Source organism: Saccopteryx bilineata, chromosome 2, assembly GCF_036850765.1.
Source record: "Saccopteryx bilineata isolate mSacBil1 chromosome 2, mSacBil1_pri_phased_curated, whole genome shotgun sequence".
Classification (NCBI taxonomy): Eukaryota; Metazoa; Chordata; class Mammalia; order Chiroptera; family Emballonuridae; genus Saccopteryx; species Saccopteryx bilineata.
Window position 1 is genome coordinate 34585384 of NC_089491.1, and position 20235 is coordinate 34605618.

Consider the following 20235-nt stretch of genomic DNA (forward strand, 5'->3'; position numbering starts at 1 on the left):
GGGCCAGACACTGAGTAAGCATTTTATGTGGCTTATCTCATATAATCATGTAATAACACCACCAAGTAGGTACTATGATTATCCTCAGCTATACAGGTGAAGAAACTCAGACACAGAAAGGCTAAGTAACTTGTCCAAGGTTATACATCTAGTGATTATGGAGCCGGAATTCAAATCCAGAGAGTCTACAAAGACACTGGAGAAGAAGTGATGAGGGTATCACCAAGATTTGATACTTAATTTCTCATGAGAATTTTCTCTTTCCACCTGTTCAATAATGTTGCTACATTTCTTACCAAACATACCAAGAACATAAAACATGAAAGTCTAGTTTTTTATTTTATTTAGTTATTTTATCTCTGGCTTATAAATTTGTGAAAATTAAACTAAAAATATTCCCCTATGTTATTTGACTCTTTAAAACAATAAGTAAAAGTAATTTTAAGCAAGTTTCCTTGGGATTAAAAGTTCCTTTTGCAGAACCTAATTTACATTCAGAATTCAAAATGAAACGTAAACTAGGAACAGGGTTTAATGTATGCACTACCAGGTCATTTCTTCCTTGAGTCTCTAAACGCTGTAAAACATGTGCTCGGTGTGTGGAACTGAATTTCCATTACGCTCAGTCATGCAAACTTTGACTGATGTAGTGGGCATTTGTTACAATGATCCCGCTAGGTAGCTGGAGAGTCAGTTTTGACCTTCAAGATCATGTTTTATTGCAAAATAAAACATTTTCTGTTTACCCGATTCAGTATTTTATAGGAAAGCTCCCGATGAGAACCCTATTTGCAAATGACTTGTGGGTTTAAATGAACGTAATTCCTTTACACATTATGTATTTGAAAGTCATATGTCAAACAAACATTAATTCTTTGGGCTTATTATCAATTGAAAATAATGTTACTCAAAAATAAGGAACCCAGCCCTGGCCGGTTGGCTCAGCGGTAGAGCGTCGGCCTGGCGTGCGGAGGACCCGGGTTCGATTCCCGGCCAGGGCACATAGGAGAAGCGCCCATTTGCTTCTCTACCCCCGCCCCCTCCTTCCTCTCTGTCTCTCTCTTCCCCTCCCGCAGCCAAGGCTCCATTGGAGCAAAGATGGCCCGGGCGCTGGGGATGGCTCCTTGGCCTCTGCCCCAGGCGCTGGAGTGGCTCTGGTCGCGGCAGAGCGACGCCCCGGAGGGGCAGAGCATCGCCCCTTGGTGGGCAGAGCGTCGCCCCTGGTGGGCCTGCCGGGTGGATCCCGGTCGGGCGCATGCGGGAGTCTGTCTGACTGTCTCTCCCCGTTTCCAGCTTCAGAAAAAATACAAAAAATAAAATAAAATAAGTAACCCTGGCCGATTGGTTCAGTGGTAGAGCGTCAGCCTGGCAGGTGGAAGTCTGGGGTTTGATTCCCGGTCAGGACACACAGGAGAAGCACCCATCTGCTTCTCCACCCTTCCCCCTCTCGCTTCTCTCTCTCTCTCTGTCTTCTCCTCCCCTCCTGCAGCCATGGCTTGATTGGAGCGAGTTGATCCCAGGTGCTGAGGATGGCTCCATAGCCTCTGCCCTCAGGTGCTAAAAAGGCTCCAGTTGCAATGGAGCAAGGGTCCCAGATGGGCAGAGCATCGCCCCCTGGTGGGCTTTCCAGGTGGATCCCGGTCAGGGTGCTTGAGGGAGTCTGTCTCTCTGCCTGCCTCCCCTCCTCTCACAAAAAATTTTTTTTAAAAAAAGTGTGTTAGAAAGTATATGATGATGTTTTAAGGACCAGAAAGCCTAAAATTTTTAAAAATATATATTTTCAATAAGACTGAACTCTTCCCTTAATAAGAGAACTAAAATTATCCCATAGTAAGAGAAAGTAAAAATTTGACATGGAAGACAGCTCCAAATAAATTATAACGTTCATTAGTGCATGTAATAAACCTTTATTGAACACAAAGAAACATGATTTTGTTGATAGAAGATCTGTTTCTCTTGCCTTCACTAAATAAATGGGTTGAAGGAATAGGTAAAATATGCTGTTATTAAAGATTTCAAGTTATTAACCTGCCTATTTGGAATATGTAGTGGGAGGACGGGTATTATTCCCTGGTGCCTCTTTCAAGTCCTCTGACAAAGGAGCTTGGGAACACCTGATATACCCAAGGGCAGTACACCACAAAGGCCACAAGGTGTCACTTTCCGACAGCTTCTTGCTTTATAGCTAACCGTATCCTCAAAGCAAGGATGGGTGGGGGTGAAATGCTGACTGTATGTTTTATTGTAATTACCAGAAGTGTGTCCATTAGGAAATACAGTAATTGATGCATCTAAATTAACAGTAGTTTCCCTTTAATGCCCCTAAACCTAGAACTCAAATCTTTTTTTACTCTTCATTTTCTTTTCCCCTGGAGCAACCCTGAGCATGTTGGTATTATTGCAGATTAGGGATGCCAACTTTCCATCATTACCTTTTGGTACCAGGGATTAGGACTTCAACATATGAATTTAGGGGGGAAAAAATTCAACCCTCAATAAGGTGGAAAAGAGAAGCCTGCATTATCCCTTCCAGCTCCTACCATGAGGATGACAGTATTTGTGTCCTTAATCTTCTAGGCCAGAGAACTGAGTGCTATGTACCGGTATTTCTTTCTCTAAGCAAGTTCCTTAGTCTTTTTGTGACTCTTGCTTTCTGTGGGAGTGGAGCTTAGAAAAAATATTTATGATTCTCATTCTTGAAGTAAGGAGTTATATTCAACTTTGGAGCAATTTACAAACAGGAACAGATATGTACTTAAAGTACATTATTTCTAATATATATATATATATATATATAACTTGGAAAATACAGAAAAGCAAAAAGACAATAAAAATTATCCTTACATCTACCACCTAGAGACAACGCTAATATCACACATCATCTTTCCAACCTCGTTTTCATACACATACCTCCTTTTTTAACCTAATATTTTCTGTATCATTCCATATCCTTCTGCAAACAGTACCTAATCAGTTACTTAACAAATTTCAGATTTTTGGACATTTATACTGCTTCCATTTTTTTTCGAGTAATAAGTAATAAGTAATGCTGTAACGAATTTATTTGTAAGCAAAAAGGAGAAAGGGGCCTAAGACAGGGCTAAAGAGGTGGCCAGAAATGGGCTCCACAGCCCTGATGGAAGAATGCACTTCAGACTGGAAAGAAACGGGGAAAGTTAAGGGCAAGAGTAGAATGAGGGGCCCTGGCCGGTTGGCTCAGCGGTAGAGCGTCGGCCTGGCGTGCGGGTTCGATTCCCGGCCAGGACACATAGGAGAAGCGTCCATTTGCTTCTCCACCCCCGCCCCCTCCTTCCTCTCTGTCTCTCTCTTCCCCTCCCGCAGCCGGGGCTCCATTGGAGCGAAGATGGCCCGGGCGCTGGGGATGGCTCCTTGGCCTCTGCCCCGGGCGCTAGAGTGGCTCTGGTCTTGGCAGAGCGACGCCCCGGAGGGGGAGAGCATCGCCCCCTGGTGGGCAGAGCGTCGCCCCTGGTGGGCGTGCCGGGTGGATCCCGGTCGGGCGCATGCGGGAGTCTGACTGTCTCTCCCCGTTTCCAGCTTCAGGAAAAAAATAAATAAATAAATAAATAAAAATAAAAAGAGTAGAATGAGGCAGGAAGTTGAGCGAGTTACGGCTTAGGTATATTTACATATTTATTAGTTTGTACACCCTTGACTCAACCCAACCCAGTCCAGCAGTGGCACTGGGTCCCAGCAGAGCAGCAGCCGGATCTGGGTGCTATTATCACGCAGCCGTCGCCGGGAAGTGGCGAATGGAAGCTGGGACACAGAAGGGGAGGCCACCACGGTCAGCTGAGAGTCCCCGGGGCGCCTAACTACAGTGACGGAGAAAAGGTGTGCGGGATATGTCGCTAGCCCTGAGCGGCGGCACCAGAAGCAGCGCCGCCCGGAGTCTCTCTCAGCCAATGGCCGCGCGATGCGCCGTCCAACGGAGATCCACGCGGTCCGTAGGCAGAAGAGGCGGCGGCTCATACGGCGTGAGAAGGAACTATCCTTCTACATTATTAGTCGAGTGACCCAGGCAGCATAATCAATGAGAGGAGTCTCTTCCTGTTTCTCTCCCTTAGGTCAACCTAGCCTAGTGACACCTCGCCTTCAACCATTAGCCTCCTCACGCCCTGCAGCTGCCCTTAGTAAAGATGGCTGACAGTCGCGGAGAAAAGCAGGAAGTAGGCGGGTCTGAGGAGCCGACAGGGGCGTGTTGGTGGGCGTGGTTTGGCTGCCGCGGGGCCGGAGGGAGTGTGACCAGCCTCCCTGCTGGGTTTTCGGCCAGTGGGGCGCACTCACCGCAGGTGGCCGTGTCCTTCCTAAAGGTGGGTCACCATCGGCCACGCTCCCGCGCGGAGCTCTTCTTCCAAAGTTCCCTTTGGTCTCGGAGATTTGTCCCGAATCCGGTTGTGGTCCTCCAGCTCCGCCGCGGTCAGAGTGGCCATGGAGAGCGCCCAGGAGAAACCCCCGGCGTCTAGCTCCTGCGCCCCCGGGTCCGGAGAGCCCGAGGTGCTGTTTCCCGAGGAGTCAGGGGGCTGCGCCGGGCCCCCGGAAACGGCCCCCAAGAAACTCTGTGGATACTTATGTAAGTTTGGTGGCAAGGGGCCCATGCGGGGCTGGAAATCTCGCTGGTTCTTCTACGACGAGAGGAAGTGTCACCTGTATTATTCGCGGACCGCGCAGGATGCCAATCCCTTGGACAGCATCGACCTCTCCTGTGCAGTCTTTGACTGCAAGGCGGACGGCGAGGAGGGGACTTTCGAAATCAAGACTCCCAGCCGGATTATTACCCTGAAGGTAAATGGAGTGGTTTTTCCCTTTTCTGCAGGGATGAGTTCCCAGGGCACGTCCGGGCGCGGGTGGGTGGGCACAGATACTTCACTGGAAAAATGATCACGGACCCCGATCGCCCAGTGAACCCTGGGTGCCCAGGTTTTTGGACTTTGGGAAGCTCATTCACACCCATTTCCTCATGGGATTCCCACACAGTGTTGGATCCATAGTGTGGGTCGGACAAATATATGTATATATATCCCACAGTGGTGGGTTAAAGAACTGAGACTCATAGGCACAGATAAAAGTACTGTAAAGTGGTTTCTAGGAGTGGGCTGGGGGTGTAGAGAGTAAAGAAGGATAAATACATGGTGAGGGAAAATGATTTGACTCTGGGTGATGGGCACACAACGCAATCAACAGTTCAAATGCTATAGAGATATTCACCTGGAACCTAGGTGCTTTTTTTTTTTAATAAATAAATTTTTATTTTAATGGAGTGACATCAATAAATCAGGGTACATATATTCAAAGAAAACATTTCCAGGTTATCTTGTCATTTAGTTCTGTTGCATACCCATCACCCGAAGAGAGATCGTCCTCCATCACCCTCTATCCAGTTTTCTTTGTACCCCTCCCCCTCCCCCCTCTCCCTCCTCCCCTCCCCCCACCCCCATAACCACCCCACTCCTGTCCATGTCTCTTAGTCGCGTTTTTATGTCCCACCAATGTATGTAATCCTGCAGTTCTTGTTTGATAATATTATGCGGAGTGAAATAAGTGAATCAGGAACCTAGGTGCTCTTATTGATCAATGTCACCCATTAAACTTAATTTATAAAAAAAGAAAAACAAACAAAAACTGAGTCAGAAAGGTGAAGTGACTAGCCCCAGGTTGGGCATCCACACTTGGAATCTAGTCTTTCTGCCTCTCAGTACTGTATGGAAACTTTTACTTCTGGGTGTGCCTGATAAAGGCAGTTCCTGTAACTTGATTAGTTGGGGCTGAAGGATATAGTCAAAATATGAGCTTTACAATCCTCTCTCAAGGCCTGGATTCTGAATCACAGTTCTTGATGTTTGGGGCCAAGATGAGTGAGTGCTGAGAAAATGTTGGCAGGTATCGGGAGATAAACATTTAGTTTCACTGATCAGCCTCGGTGGTTTGTGAAGGCATATCTAAACCTGTTTCCCCAACCAGTAGGTTTTGCTTAATCTTCACGTTTAACTGAGAAAGTCTGAAACATTGAAAAGGCCACGTGTTTGAAATCAGATGGGATTGGATTCCAGTTCTACAGTAGCTACTTACTAGCTGTGTGACCCTGAGCAAGTTACTTAACCTCTCAGAACGTAGGTAGTTTGTGATTTAAAACAAGATGTGTAAGCATCCGGAACATCAGAGGCACCTACAAATTGTTGAATTACTCCCAGCACTTATAGTACAACGTGGTACCTGATGGGTGCTCAATAAATGTTTGTTGAATGAACACACATGGTCATGGAACCAAGGTCAGAATGTTCATGCCCAGAGGAGGCGTCCCAGACCTTACCTGGAAAGTCAGGTCTGAGCTCAGAGTTCCAGGATTCACACTCATCAGAGAAGAATGTGTCAGGAGATAGCTTTCTCCACCCCGTCCCATCTTCCCACCCCTCCACTCTTTCCTCCAGCCAATTGGACATCTGTTGAGGCCCACAAATGCAGCCCACAGCTTTAGTTTCCCTTTCCTGGCTCAGCCTGCCCGGTGACCAGGGTTGGGGGATCAGTTAAAATAATGGTAACCAGGAATTCCACCCAGGGAAGGCAGGCATTTCGGAGGGCATGTGGCTTACGGGTCCTGTGTCTCCTCCCACAAGGTGAATGCTGTCCACAGTGTCTCCAACCTGTCTGTTACTTTTCCATGGGTGTGTGTGTGTGTATGTGTGTGTGTGTCTATTTCCCCAGCTTTGTGCTAGGCACTGAGGTGTGGAGCAAAACCACACCCGCCTCCTAATGCTCAGTTTAAGATCTGTTGGCTGACAGGGAGATTGGATCGCACAATAGAATGTTATATAGAGACATTGGGAGACTATACCGGGAAAGTGTGACAGGAGGGATCAGTTCCACTGAGTGGGAGGGGCTATCCAGAAAGAGCATCATAGAAGAGGGGATGACACCAGAATCTTGAAAGAGGAAATTGTTTCCTACAAGCAGACAAAGAGGGAGAATGTTTTTTCAAGTCAAGAGAGCCCCATGAACAAATTCAGGAAAGCATGCTACTGCCCAAAGTATCCCTGCAAATCCCAGGAGCCTGGGGTACAGAGGGGCCCAAAATATGGAATGGAAGAACCTAGCCCAAGAGGGATGGTGGGGCATTTGTGAGTCATGACATGGCGCTTGAACTCTGGCCTGTGGGCTGTGGGAAATTGTCAAAGAGCTCTAAGCAAGAAAGCACTATTATATTAGTAGGTAGCAAAAGCTCAGTCTGACTGTTGGGTCAAGAACTAATTAGGAGAAGGTGAAGGTGGTGGTCAGGGGGCCCATCAGGAGGTCATCGCGAGAGAACAGTGGCTGAGCCAGGTCAGTGACGGTGGAGAGGGGTGTGAGGCAGGAGAAATGCGAGAGGAGTCAGGGTCGGCTCCCGTAGTGGCAACCGCCTGGCTGGGCCGGCCATTCGCTGACGGGTGAACCCAGGATGAGCAGACCATAGGACATCCAGAGGTATGTCCCCCTCAGTAGACCCTTAATTTCCAAGAGAACAGAGGCCATGTCCACTGGCTCACTCCAGTATCTCTAGCGTCTGCCGCAGTTCCTGACACATATCGTAGGTGCTCAGTATACACTTGTCCAGTAAATTAATAAGATGGGTTTGGGTATAAACGGGCTGGAGCTTGTCAGCACAAGGTCATGGTGAAGCCTTGGGAGGGCCTGAGGTCTCTCGGAGAAAGTGCATAGAAAGAGAAGACGGGGCATCCTTTTATCTTATTGGGTGCCTCCGTGAGAGACCCAGGCCTCTTTCGTGGAGCCCCCTGGCCTTGTGCACACCTCACCTCGGAGCTTCTTGACGGGGGGCGCTTGCCCTGGCTGCCTGTAGCCTGATGCTTTTCTCATGTGGCCATGATTGTGAGCAGCTCTGTGAGGCTCACTGTCCACTCCCAGCGAGCGCCCCAGCTTCTGTGCCTAGCTGATCCCAGGCCAGCTGTATATAAACCACACCTCCTGGCCATAAATGACAACAAAGCTCTGGTCAAGAAGTGGGAGCCAAGGTTCTGGGACCAGCTCTAATGCCACCTGCCTGAGCCACTTCAGAGCTTTAGTTTCTCCATCCGTGGAAGTGACTGACCCCTCCTGCCCTGCCTCCTTCCTGGAGGATCTGGGGACAGAACGGATGTGAGAATAGGTATTCGGACCATCCACTGCTGGGGGACCAATGACCAGCAGAGCCATTACCTGGTTGGGGCTGTCTGGAGGGTGCTACTTTGTTGTACTGTGCAAAATGGCTCTCCAGTCCCTAGTCATATGCATGATTTCAGTGCATCCCAGAATAAGAGGAAATCTCCATTCCACAAAAAGTCAGGTCAGACACTGAGATGTCACACAGGGAGATAAAGATAGTGATGGTACCAGGTCAGAGCTTTAAAGCTCTTGACCTCTCTCTTAGCGCCTCCAAATCCCTTTACCCACGGAGCCCATTCTGAGCACCTGCTGTATGTCAGGTGCTACACTGGCCACTTCATTACCTCATTTCACCCCCATAACAACCACCCTGGGAAATGAGTGCTGTCATCACCATAGTACAGATGGGGAAACTGAGGCCCAGAAAGGTTAAGGAACCTCTGAGCATGTGGTATTTTTGAGGTGGGCACCCAGTCATAGTGAATTTTATTTTTTCTGGGAAGGAGAGAGTTGCCAAGCCTCCTCCTTTGACCTCCCCACACCCCACACCCAGTGCCACCCTGTGGGCACAGGGCATTGCCAACTAACCCTTCTGCTTCCCAGGCCGCCACCAGGCACGTGATGCTGTACTGGCTGCAGCAGCTGCAGACGAAGCGCTCAGAGTTCCACAACAGCCCGCCTGCGCCTCCCGCCGCCCCTGATGCCACCCTGGCTGGGAACCAGGCTACCCTGCGCCTTGAGCTAGGTACCGCGGGCTCGCCTCCTGTGCACACCCAGGGCTCTGGGTGACTGAGCCTCTACCTCCTATTGGCAGTGAGTGGGAGGAGCTGAGGGTTAGTTAGGGCAACAGTATAGCATCGAGGGCAAGGAAATGGTCTCGAGGCCAGGCTACCTGGGTCCAATCCTAATCTTGTGTGGTCTTAGGCAAGTTGCTTAACCTTTCTGAGCTTCAGTTTCCTTCCCTGTAAAATGAGGTCAATAAAGAAATTATACCTATTTCTTAGGGTTATGGTGAGGATTAAATGAACCCATACACCTTAAGTGGTTGGAACGATGCCTGCATATTGTCAGAGCTCAAAAATGTCAGCTACTGTTACGATGCCTATTATGGGAATGTCTGAAGAAGGGAAACTTTCAGAGCTGCTGTGAGGAAGGTTAATGAAAATATGCAGTAATTGTTGCTGTTTTTTTACACAAATGCTTTTGTGCTGTGAGTTGGGTAGACCCGTGATTTTATCCCTGGTGTTCACATAAGCCAGAATCTTTCACCTTATGGGGCCCACAAATGAAGTTTCTTCATCCTAAATCCTAGAACTTCCCAGCTATCCCGACATGAAGGAGTCCTGGAGATCACATCCTCCCAGCCCTGTACCGAAGCCAGGAGTATGATTGGTAGATTTTAGAATCAGGACAGACCACCCACAGCTGCCCTTGCAGGAGCATAGAGGATGAGGTCCCAGCACAGATCTGCAGCGTGTCTAAGATGCCTCATCCTCAGTTAGCATGGAGCCAAACTGGCGAGGGCAGGACTGCGGCCCAGTACATGTTAGACCTCTACACATGTCCCAAACTGAGCTCATCTGCCTTTAACCCTGCTCCCCTAGTTTTCCTTCCCTCAGTAAATCCCCCCATTTACCCAGTTGCTCCAGTAACCAGGAGCCACCCAGTGTCCTCCTGGATCTCAGTGAGCCAGTCCAGTACGTCACCGGTGGGTGCTGGCCACGTCTCCCTCTGGCCTATACGTCGGAGCCGGCCCCCTTCACTGCCGTTGCCTCGGATCTGGCCTCCGCTCTTAGCTGGAAAATCATGGCAGCCTCCTCTTGGGTGTTCCCATGCCCCAGCCTGCCACCTCCCACCATCCTCCTTACTGCAGGTGGAGGGAGCTTTCTCTGACAGCGGAGCCCCGCCCCTCCCCTGGCTGCCCCTCTGTCCCAGCCCTCCTGGTCTCACCCATCTGTTCCCTGTTCAGCAGCCCAGCGGCACCGCCACTCTCCTCTGCCTGGCAAACCCCCGCCTACTTGATGGCCAAGCTTTAGTGTCATCTCCTCTTGCCAACCTCTTGGAAACCTTCTGGGGCTTTGCCAGCTGGACTCGATGAGTCCTCAACACTTTCAGATCATTCTTGAGGGCTGTCACATTGTGATGGTTCATCGTTTTGTTTTGTTTGATCACATTGTGTTCTAATTAGAGAGTCCTTGTCAGTCTCTGCCCACTAGCCCACAAAGGTCAGGCCGTGTGTTTGTCACCTGTGTCCCCAGTACCTGGTGCCCTACCTGGCACATTGGATATTTATTGAGTGAATATATGAGCAAATACATTGAGTTTTGTAATTAAATGAGGAAAAGAATGTAAAGCCTCTAGCATAATGCAAAGCACATAGTGCTTAACACAGGGCAGCTGTCCTAATAATATTATTACACGTGTGCTTATGTACTATTACTGTTAGAACTGTGTCTTTCTATTGCTAATAATCATCATACAGTAATTTCTTTCGAGAATCTCTGGATGTCTTATGCTTGTAGGGCTTTCTTTGGGGAAGGGTTTATTTATTTTTCCTTCTACACTTTTACTCCACCTCCCACTCCCTACCTCTTAGAGAGCCAGACATCCCTGCTGAAAGCTTCAACCTGAGTTGACGTAATTCCCCATTAGCCTTGGACCAGAAGTGTCAAAAAACCCTCCCTGACTTGAAATGAGAACCAGGTTATCGAAAGAGTAGCTTTGGGCCCTGGCAGGATAGCTAGGTTGGTTAGAACAGTGGTAGTCAACCTGGTCCCTACCGCCCACTAGTGGGCATTCCAGCTTTCATGGTGGGCAGTAGCTGAGCAACCAAAGTATAAATAAAAAGATAGATTTAACTATAGTAAGTTGTTTTATAAAGATTTATTCTGCCAAACTTTAAAAAAAAATTTATTCTGCCAAACTTAGCGAAAATCCGACATAAAGTACTTGGTAAGTAATTATTATTATATGCTTTAACTTGCTGTAACTCTGCTTTATAAATTTTATAAAGTAAAGTTACTTCCCTACTTTATAAATCACCATTACTATGGAACCAGTTAGAAAATTTTACTACTAACAGAGATACAAAAGTATGCGGTAGGTATAAAAGGATTGACTACCCCTGGGTTAGAACATCGTCCCAGTACACCAAGGTTGTGGGTTAGATCCTTGGTCAGGACACATACAAGAACAAATTGATGTTTCGGTCTCCCTCTCTCCCTCCCCTCTCTCTAAAATCAATAAATTTAAAAAAAATTTTTTTCAAAAATAGCTTTGGGATCTACTGTGCTGAACCCTTTCCCAGTTCTTGAATTCTGTGGCTCTGGTTCAGCATCCTTGGTAGGCCTCCTCTGGGCCAGCTCCTGCTGCGGGCATGGAGGCAGAGCAGTGCTTGTCATGGTGACCAGGGCACCAGTCTCCCAAGGAGGATGCTAGGGAGGTGCAGAAAGCAAGGATGTGAGTCAAGGAGGCCAAGGGACCGTTTCCACTGTGAAACCTTCCCAAGCTGACCCAGAAAGACATTTCTGGCGTCTTGAGCAAGCTGGCAGGCCCTGGATTGGCAATCTGGAGTCGGCTGCCCCACCTCTGCAGTCTCTGCCCTTCCTGGGAGGAAGCAGGGGCCTGCTGACTCACGTCTGACTTTGAGTCACAGACGCTTCATCTTGTACAGGAGTGTTTCGTAACTGCCTTCGAGTGTCCACAAGGCATGTTCTCTATAGCTTTTAAGTCTTCGCGCCTTTATTTTATATTTCACCTAAACATTGGTCTCTACAGAGCCAAAAAAAGTTCAAAGATAAGCCATCAGACAGATAATAATGACATGTTGCCAGAGTAGAACACGTTCTACAAAGCACTTTTATAAATTCATATCGTAATAAAAATATGCACACCACTTACACTCTTGTAATACTTTACATGCATCATCTATCTAATCATCACAATCTTATGAGATAGTTACTGTTATTCCCCATTTAGAGGAAGCTGCGGGTCAAAGAGGCCAAGGGGCCTGCCCTACAGTAAGAAAATGTCAGTGCTGAAACTTGAACCCTAGTCTGCAGACTCACACCCGCGGCCTCAAGCTGAGGAGGCAACTGGTCGTGTGTCCAGGGCCCTCCAGGAAGCCAGTGACCTGCTGGCCTAAGCCCTACTTGTTAGGAGATTACTTCTTCCTTCTGCTGATGGGGCAGCCTCTAACGGTTAGGCAAAAGGAGAATTAGAAATAATGTCGCTGAGCCTGACCTGTGGTGACGCAATGGATAAAGTGTCAACCCGGAATGCTGAGGTCGCCGGTTCAAAACCCCGGGCTTGCCCAGTCAAGGCACATATGGAAGTTGATGCTTTCTGCTCCTCCCCCTTTCTCTCTCTCTCTCTCTCTCTCTCTCTCTCTAAAATGAATAAATAAAATTTTTTTTAAAAGTTGATAAAAAAAATTAAAAACATAATAATAATGTTGCTGAAAATTCTTTGTGCGGTCACCTCACGAGGGCATCTCTCCCGGCTGGAGAGGGGCCGAGGCCGGAGACCAGAGTCTCGGGTCAACTCTGTTTCCTGGTGCTAACCTTCCCTGTGGCATCGCCACCATGCGCCTCTGATCCTTTGGACGCTCTTTGCCCTGGGAGCTTGTTCCTCCCTGGGCACCCCTCCCTTCTTGGAACTGTCTGCTCGTTAAAAAGGCTGCTGTAATAAGGAAAATGAGGGACTCTGTTGTATCCATGACTCTACTAGCAGCTACAGGCACAACCTTGGTCACAAAATTCACCCTCTCTGAGCTGCTGTTCCCCAGTGGTGCAACCAACCAGTGGTGACATTTACCCCTAAGACTTAGTTCTTTGTGGCCTCAGAGTAGATCTAGATCAACAGGTAGAAGTTAAAGAAAAACATAGTGCCCTGGCTGGGTAGCTCAGTTGGTTAGAGTGTCATCCTGGTACACCAAGGTTGTGGGTTCATTCCCCATCCAGGGCACATACAGGAATCAACCAATGAGTGCATAAGTGAGACAAGTTTATGTTTCTCTTTCTCCACCTCCCCCTTCCTCTCTTTCTAAACTCCATAAATAAAATTATTTTAAAAAAGAGAAAAACCGATATTGTCAGTTAGGGAAATATTTGCCAGGACATTAAAGTCTTAGACATGGTAATATTTTTGTTCTGAAGAAGGGAGAACAAAGATGTTAAGGTATTGATAAACAAGGAAACCTCAGTTATTTTGAATCAGCTCCCATTCTAGATCAAAGACTACTTTGAAAGATGAGCCTCTAGTATGGCACTTGATGGTTTTCTAAACATTTTTATATACTTGAACTCTGAAGGAGACAGGTGCAGAGTGGCCCTCCAGTTTTAAAAATATGGAACCTGAAACTAGAAGAGAAAAAGTGATCAAGTGTGTCACAGCGCACCCCCAGCATAAGCGTGGCTTGGCCTCAGGTCTCCCTGCTCCGCAGTTGTGGCCCCTTTGAGTCAGCCAGGTTTCCTCACGCTCCTGCTGAAACCCGCAGGGGGCTCTGCCATTCCAGTCAGATGAGGGTTCTTCTTAGCCACCCCCACCCCATCTGTCCTGTCAGCTCCTTCTCCTCTGGGTCCTCTTAGCAACCCCAGCTCTGGCTCTGGGACCCCGTGGTAGCCTGTGCTTACACTGCGGGATCCACCCTCGTTCCTACAAGTCCCGATCACTTCAGCCCGGCAGCCCACAAAGAGGCTTGCTCAGACAGCTCCCGACGTTGGAGCAGAGTGATAGTGCCCACCTGTCTGGTCTTACCAGGTGCAGTGACCCTGGTGGGTGATTTCCCTTTTTTTGTTCCCAGAGCAAGAGGTGGCAGAGCTGGAGGAGTTCCTGTGCCCCGTGCAAACGCCCCCTGGACACGTGGGTGTGGAAGCCGCCTTGCAGCCGGCCCCTGCCATGCCCTTGGCCCTTCAGAACATTTCCCTCAAGCACCTGGGAACGGAAATACAGTAAGTGCTAGGGGGCTGAGGGGCAGGCCCAGAGGCAAGCAGCCCCTTCTCCAGAGCTCACTGTCATCTGGGTGAGTCCCAGGAGGGAGGTGGGCCTGGCAGGGGCCGGGGGCTTTCTTTTCAATTCATCACCTCATTACTTTAAAATATTGCATTCATTGTTCTGGTTTTTAAAGTAGTGCATGTTCTTTGTAGGAAATTAGAAACATCTCGAAAGGTATAACTTTAACATTATCCATAACCTATCACCCCAACAAGCATTCTTAACATTTGGTGTTTCTCTTTCCTCCTTTTCTATACACTGACCTGCATAATTGAGATAATACTGAATGTAACATGGTGATGGCTTCATAAATGTCTACATGAGAGGAGGAGATAGAGAGACAGACAGGTCCCCGCATGTGCCCCAACCGGGATCAACCCGGCAACCCCTATCTGGGGCTGGTACTCGAATCAACAGAGCTATCCTTAGTGCCCAGGGCCAACGCTTGAACCAGTCGAGCCACTGACTGCGAGAGAGAAAGAGAGAGAGAAGAGGGAGAGGGAGGGAAGAGAAGCAGATGGTCGCTTCTCATGTGTGCCCTGGCCAGGGATTCAACCTGGGACATCTGCATGCTGGACCAATGCTCTATTAACTGAGCCTACTGGCCAGGGAAAATTATTCATTCTTAATGTTTAATTTTTTGTATGTCTATCCTAGCTTATTTTATTTAATAACGTATTATGTGTATAGTTTCCCATCGACACACGTTGTTTTAAAGAGTTTATAAGAAGATAGCAATGTGGCCTGGGCTTTGGAGTCAAACCGCCAGGCTTTGTATCCTGACTCTACCAGTCATGGCTGTGGTATCCTTGGCAAGTTGTTTGACTTCTCTTTGATGCACTTAATTGTTAATAAATAGAGAATTTAGCAATACTTGCCTTGTAAGGTTAGCACAGGGGTTAAATGGTCAGTGCATGCAAGCTGCTTTAGAACTGCTTGGCAATAGGTAGGCACTTAATAAATACTATTATCTGCTGCTACTATTGTTGCTCTGACTGAGGAATGGAAGCTTTGGGAGAATTCAGACTATACCCAGTGCTGATCCTGTTTGGGTGTGTACTTTCTGTGAGGACTTCAGACAAACTGGACCTCTCGGAAAGCAGAATAGATTGCTCACTGGGCTGGACAGAGTAGATTAGAGACCCCTAGCTCTGGGTGACTCCGGCATAGCATTTCCCTCTGTCAGTCTCAGTGTTTGAATTTGCTTGGGTCACTAGAGGGGTAGTGATACTGTTCCCAGGACAGAAGCAGCTTTTAAGGAAACGACCATGAGTGTTCCTTACACCTGGTGGTAGAACTACCCAACAGGCCCAGGATGGAGGAACCTGGAACTCAGAAAGATCTGACGTAGAGAGAGACTTGAGGAGTCCGGGCATGGTTGGGCCCCCAGTGTGATCGGACAGGAGGGTGCCTTGCTGGAGATCGTCTCTCTGGAGGAGTTGGAGGAAAGGAGTTGGAGGGAACCGGGTGCATTGTGAGCCTGATGGGAGGTTTGAGGGGGCCTGAGAAGTCCAGCCATCCAGCCAGTACACACCGTATCCAGGGTGGTCTCACCAAGGTTAAGCCAGGTCTGTGCCTGATGAAGGCTGTGAATAGCAGAAGTGGAGCACAGAACATGCAGAGACAAAGAAAGGAAGGAAGATTCAGGGTATCAGTCAGTCACCTCCCTCCTGACACTTGCAAGAACCCACAGAAATTATAAGGCAGTGTTGGAATTGCCCTAGGGAGAGCCCAGTAAGGTCTGGGTTGCCTTGTCTCCTGCACACCCTTGCCCTGCCTGGTCTTAGAGCTTGCCATTGGGTCTGCCAAGAGCCCAGGTCCTAGCCTGGGGAAGGGAGTAAGAGCTTGCAGCATATGGTACTGGGTGCTTTATACTCTCATTGAGTTGTCTGGACAACCCTGCTAGGTGCTATCATAAAAGTTAAGTTCTCAGGCTGTGGAAACAGACATCCCTGTCTGATGCTCAGCGCCACCACTTACCATCCTGTGGCTTTGGTTACTTATCCTTTCCGAACCTCAGTTCTCTCTGTACAATGAAGGTGATAATAGTACTTACTCCATTGGGCTGTTGTGAGGATTAAATACATTTAATGCATGTATTTGAGGGTTAAATGAGTTGTGTTCCTAGCGCTCAGCTTAGAGCAGTCCATAAAAGGGCCTAATTGTTTGTTGTGAATATGTTCATCATCCCCATTGCAGGTGAGGGACCAGGCTCAGATAAATGGTTTGCCCAAGCTTTTCTTTATGACCACTACCTTCATGCTTAGCAGGCCTTTCAGACCTGGAGAGAAACATACAGAAAATGATCTATGATCTGCTCCAACCTAAGTCAATACATTTATGAAATGGAGATGCCTCTTCCAAGCATAATAGTTTGGTTGAGTAGAGGCTACATAGTCTGTCTGTAGTTAGTGAGCTCCATATCCCCAGAGGCGATGTGGGCCAGAGCTTAGAAGGCCCTTTCCTGCCCTGAGTTTGGGGTTTCTGTGTCTCCCACACCCCAGGAATGACTGCTTGTGAGCTCCGGAACAGGTTGGAGAGGCTGCAGTTCCTCATCAAAGGGAAGTGTGGGCAGCAGTGACTGTAGCCTCACCCAGCCAGTTACTCTGGCTATAGGGATTTGTCCCTGGGTCTTCTCCAAGTAATGTGGCTGTGGCTTGTGAGATACATTGTAATGGGGCTCAGCTCATTAGATAGTGCTCCTGATAGTTGTCATCATTCTTTTAGTATGACTATCTCCCTTTATTTTTAGATGGGGAAAATAATAACTGGGAAGGGGAAATGACTAGCCCAAGGAGTCAAGCGCTCCTTAAGGTAGGACCTTAATAACAGAGTAAAAAGAGTCAGAGGCCGAATTTCAGTCAGGTATTGGGAGTGCTGAATTCTAATTTCTTCTCTGTTCTTCTCCCCCCCCCCCCCCGCCATTGATTTGAGAGAGAGGAAGTGGGTGAAGGGAAAAGGGAGAGAAAGAAACATCAACGCATTATTCCACTTAGTTCCATTTAGTTCTACAATTCATTGGTCGCTTCTCATATGTGCCCTGACTGTGGATTGAACCTGCAACCTCGGCACACTGAAACAATGCTCTATCCACTGAGCCACCCACCCAGGGCCTTCTCTGTTGATTTAACTGATTAGTTTTTCCTCCATCAGTCAGTAGTACAGTCTATTTCTTTGCTTATTTTGGACCCAACTATACCAAAACACTGGATTTTTTTTAAAGATAAGTTTCAGATTAAATAATGATTTTTTGAAAAAATTGACAAACCTTTAGCTAGACAAAAGAAAGGCATAAGACTCAATTACTAAAGTCAAGAACAAATGAGGGGACAATGCTACCAATCTCCCAGAAATAATATTTGAGCCAGCTGGTTACAATCTCCCAGAAATAATAAAGGTTAAAATGGAAGACTCTGAACAAATATTTGCCAACAATTTGGATAACTTAGATCAGTGGGTTTTAACCACTGATCTGCAGTCCCGTGCTGGTTTATAGAAGAATTAGCCATCTTGATGTTGTATGAAGATTATAGGGTCTATGACCATTGGATCTGCCAGAATTTTCATGCTGGTCCGCAAGAGTTAACCACCCTGATGTTATTACCTCTTTTGAAACTGGCCAGAAATTTGACTAAACCATTGACTTAGATGAAATAGACAAATTTCTAGAAAGACACTAGTTACTAAAACTGGCTCAAGAAGAAATAGAAGGTCTGAGTAGACCTATAACATGAAAAGATACTGTTTAGTAATCAAAATATCTACCCACAAAAATAAACAAAAATGAAAATAACACCTGAACCAGATAACTTCACAGATGAATTCTACCAAACATTTAAAGAATAATGCTAATTCTTCACAAATTCTTCCCCCCCAAAAGGAAACACTCCCAATTCATTCTATAAGGCTAGTATTACCCTGATACCAAAACCAAACAAAGATGTAACACAATTTTTTTTAATATGCATAGCTTTCACCTAGAATTTACTTGTGTTAATTTTGCCAGCAGGCATGTTTTTCTAACTTGCCTCTTCACAGAGGACATGGATTTTCAGGAGTCCCAGCTTTGTATAAAATTTCAATTTCAACTCCATACTTTGTATGGGTCCAAATCTTACTTTCTTTCCTCTGTTGCAACCAAGGCTTTAGGTTTTTGGTATCAACAATTGATCTCTGATCACAAGGAAAAAGGTGTAACTGTGGATGAGGGATGCTAACTAGACTTACCGTGGTGATCATTTCACAGTATATACATATATTGAGTAAATATGTTGTATATCTGAAATAAATGTTATTTGTCAATTATATCTCGGTATAAAAAATCAAAACAGTTGATCCCTGGACAGATGTCTAGCCTAGTCAATTCTCACAATAATGCTGCAAACAAACACTTCAAAATTCAGTGTTATATAATATGCGTTTATTTTGCACCCACGTGGGTTCAGGTGATACAGGCTAGGTTCACCTGGTCATGACTCTTAGCTGTTGGTAAGATCTAGTTCTACATGTGTATCTCATTTTCCATGCACCAGCAGCTACCTCAGACATGTTCCTCAAGAGAGGAAGTCCTGTATGGAAGCACTGTTTAAGCCTACATTTACATCACATCTGCTAAACTCCCTTTGGCCAAAGCAAGTCACGTGGCCATACTCAGAGTCAAGAGGGGGTCGGGGAGATGCTGGGCTCCCACAGAGGTAGAGGGGAAGGACTGAATACTGGCATACCTTGTTTTGTTACATTTCATAGAGACTGGTTGTTGTTGTTTTTTTATAAATTAAAGTTTTGTGGTAACCTGCACGGAGCAAGTCTGTTAGTGCCAATTTTTGAGCGGGCTTGGCAATTTTAACAATAAGGTATTTTTAAGTTAAGGTCTCTCCAAGGTAGAGCAAATGCCTACATTTGCTGAACAGTAACCTACATGTTTATCTTCCTCTAGACTTCCCACTTAAGTTTTACCTACTTGTTCATGTTTAATACCTAGAAATTTCTCTTACTTTCCTGAGAATTCAGCAAAAATAGTTTTGAGGCCCTGGCCGGTTGGCTCAGTGGTAGAGCGTCGGCCTGGCGTGCGGAAGTCCCGGGTTTGATTCCCTGCCAGGGCACACTGGAGAAGCGCCCATCTGCTTCTCCACCCCTCCCCCTCTCCTTCCTCTCTGTCTCTCTCTTCCCCTCCCGCAGCCAAGGCTCCATTGGAGCAAAGATGGCCCGGGCGCTGGGGATGGCTCCTTGGCCTCTGCCCCAGGCGCTAGAGTGGCTCTGGTCGCAACAGAGCGACACCCCGGAGGGGCAGAGCATCGCCCCCTGGTGGGCAGAGCGTCACCCCCTGGTGGGCGTGCCGGGTAGATCCCAGTCGGGCGCATGCGGGAGTCTGTCTGACTGTCTCTCCCTGTTTCCAGCTTCAGAAAAATACAAAAAAAAAAAAAGTTTTGAAATGTGTTTTGTATTTATCTACCATCTGAGTGTTTTGAAATAAAGGTTTTTCAGACAGAGTAATTTGTCCCTTATTGCTAGAAGTCGACACTGTATCACAGTGACATAGCAGAGCCAGGATTCCGGCACAGATCTACAGACTCCCGCGTCCTCTTCTCTGACCACACTATTGCTGCCCTTAAATAAGGGACTTCCTAGCGCAGTGTGTTCTGTTGACCATGGCCACTGTGAGAAATAGCTCAGTACACACACACATATATTTCACAGAAAACTGAGCCTCTCCAAATGGGGTACGTTCTCATGTTTTCCATTTTGTGTTTTAAATGCTGGCCGTGACACTAAACTCATTTTACAATCTACCAATGGTTTATCACTTGTAGTTTGAAAAACACTGACCTACTAAACTCTTTTAATCATTTTTTCTTTCTTGCTATTAATTTTGGAATATGCAAACTTTTATATCTTTGCGAAGGGAAAATTAACTCAATTGAACTGCCTTTTCATCTGACTCATTATAAATTTCTCTGTGGTCCCTAGTCCTAGGCCCCCCTTAGGGTGCTACCTTGTTCCTTCCTATAAACTAAACATGTATTGACCTTGCACTCTGGGCACGTGCAACCCCAGTGCCAGGTGCCAGCAACATGCAGGTAGGTTAGTGCC

General features: G+C 47.1%; 1 protein-coding gene across 3 annotated transcripts in view; it reads left to right on the forward strand.

Annotated features, from left to right (window-relative positions):
• The first annotated feature begins 3673 nt into the window (after positions 1 to 3673).
• Positions 3674 to 20235, forward strand: part of TBC1D2 (TBC1 domain family member 2) — a 50670-nt gene continuing 34108 nt past the window's right edge. For 2 of the 3 annotated variants that reach the window (XM_066256667.1, XM_066256665.1), the window contains exons 1-3: positions 3674 to 4803; positions 8755 to 8896; positions 13955 to 14102. In XM_066256667.1, coding sequence (XP_066112764.1) covers positions 4450 to 4803; positions 8755 to 8896; positions 13955 to 14102 — 644 coding nt within the window. In that variant the 5' untranslated portion in view covers positions 3674 to 4449. The remainder of the gene's footprint in view (positions 4804 to 8754; positions 8897 to 13954; positions 14103 to 20235) is intronic. The other variant, XM_066256666.1, reaches the window with a different exon arrangement.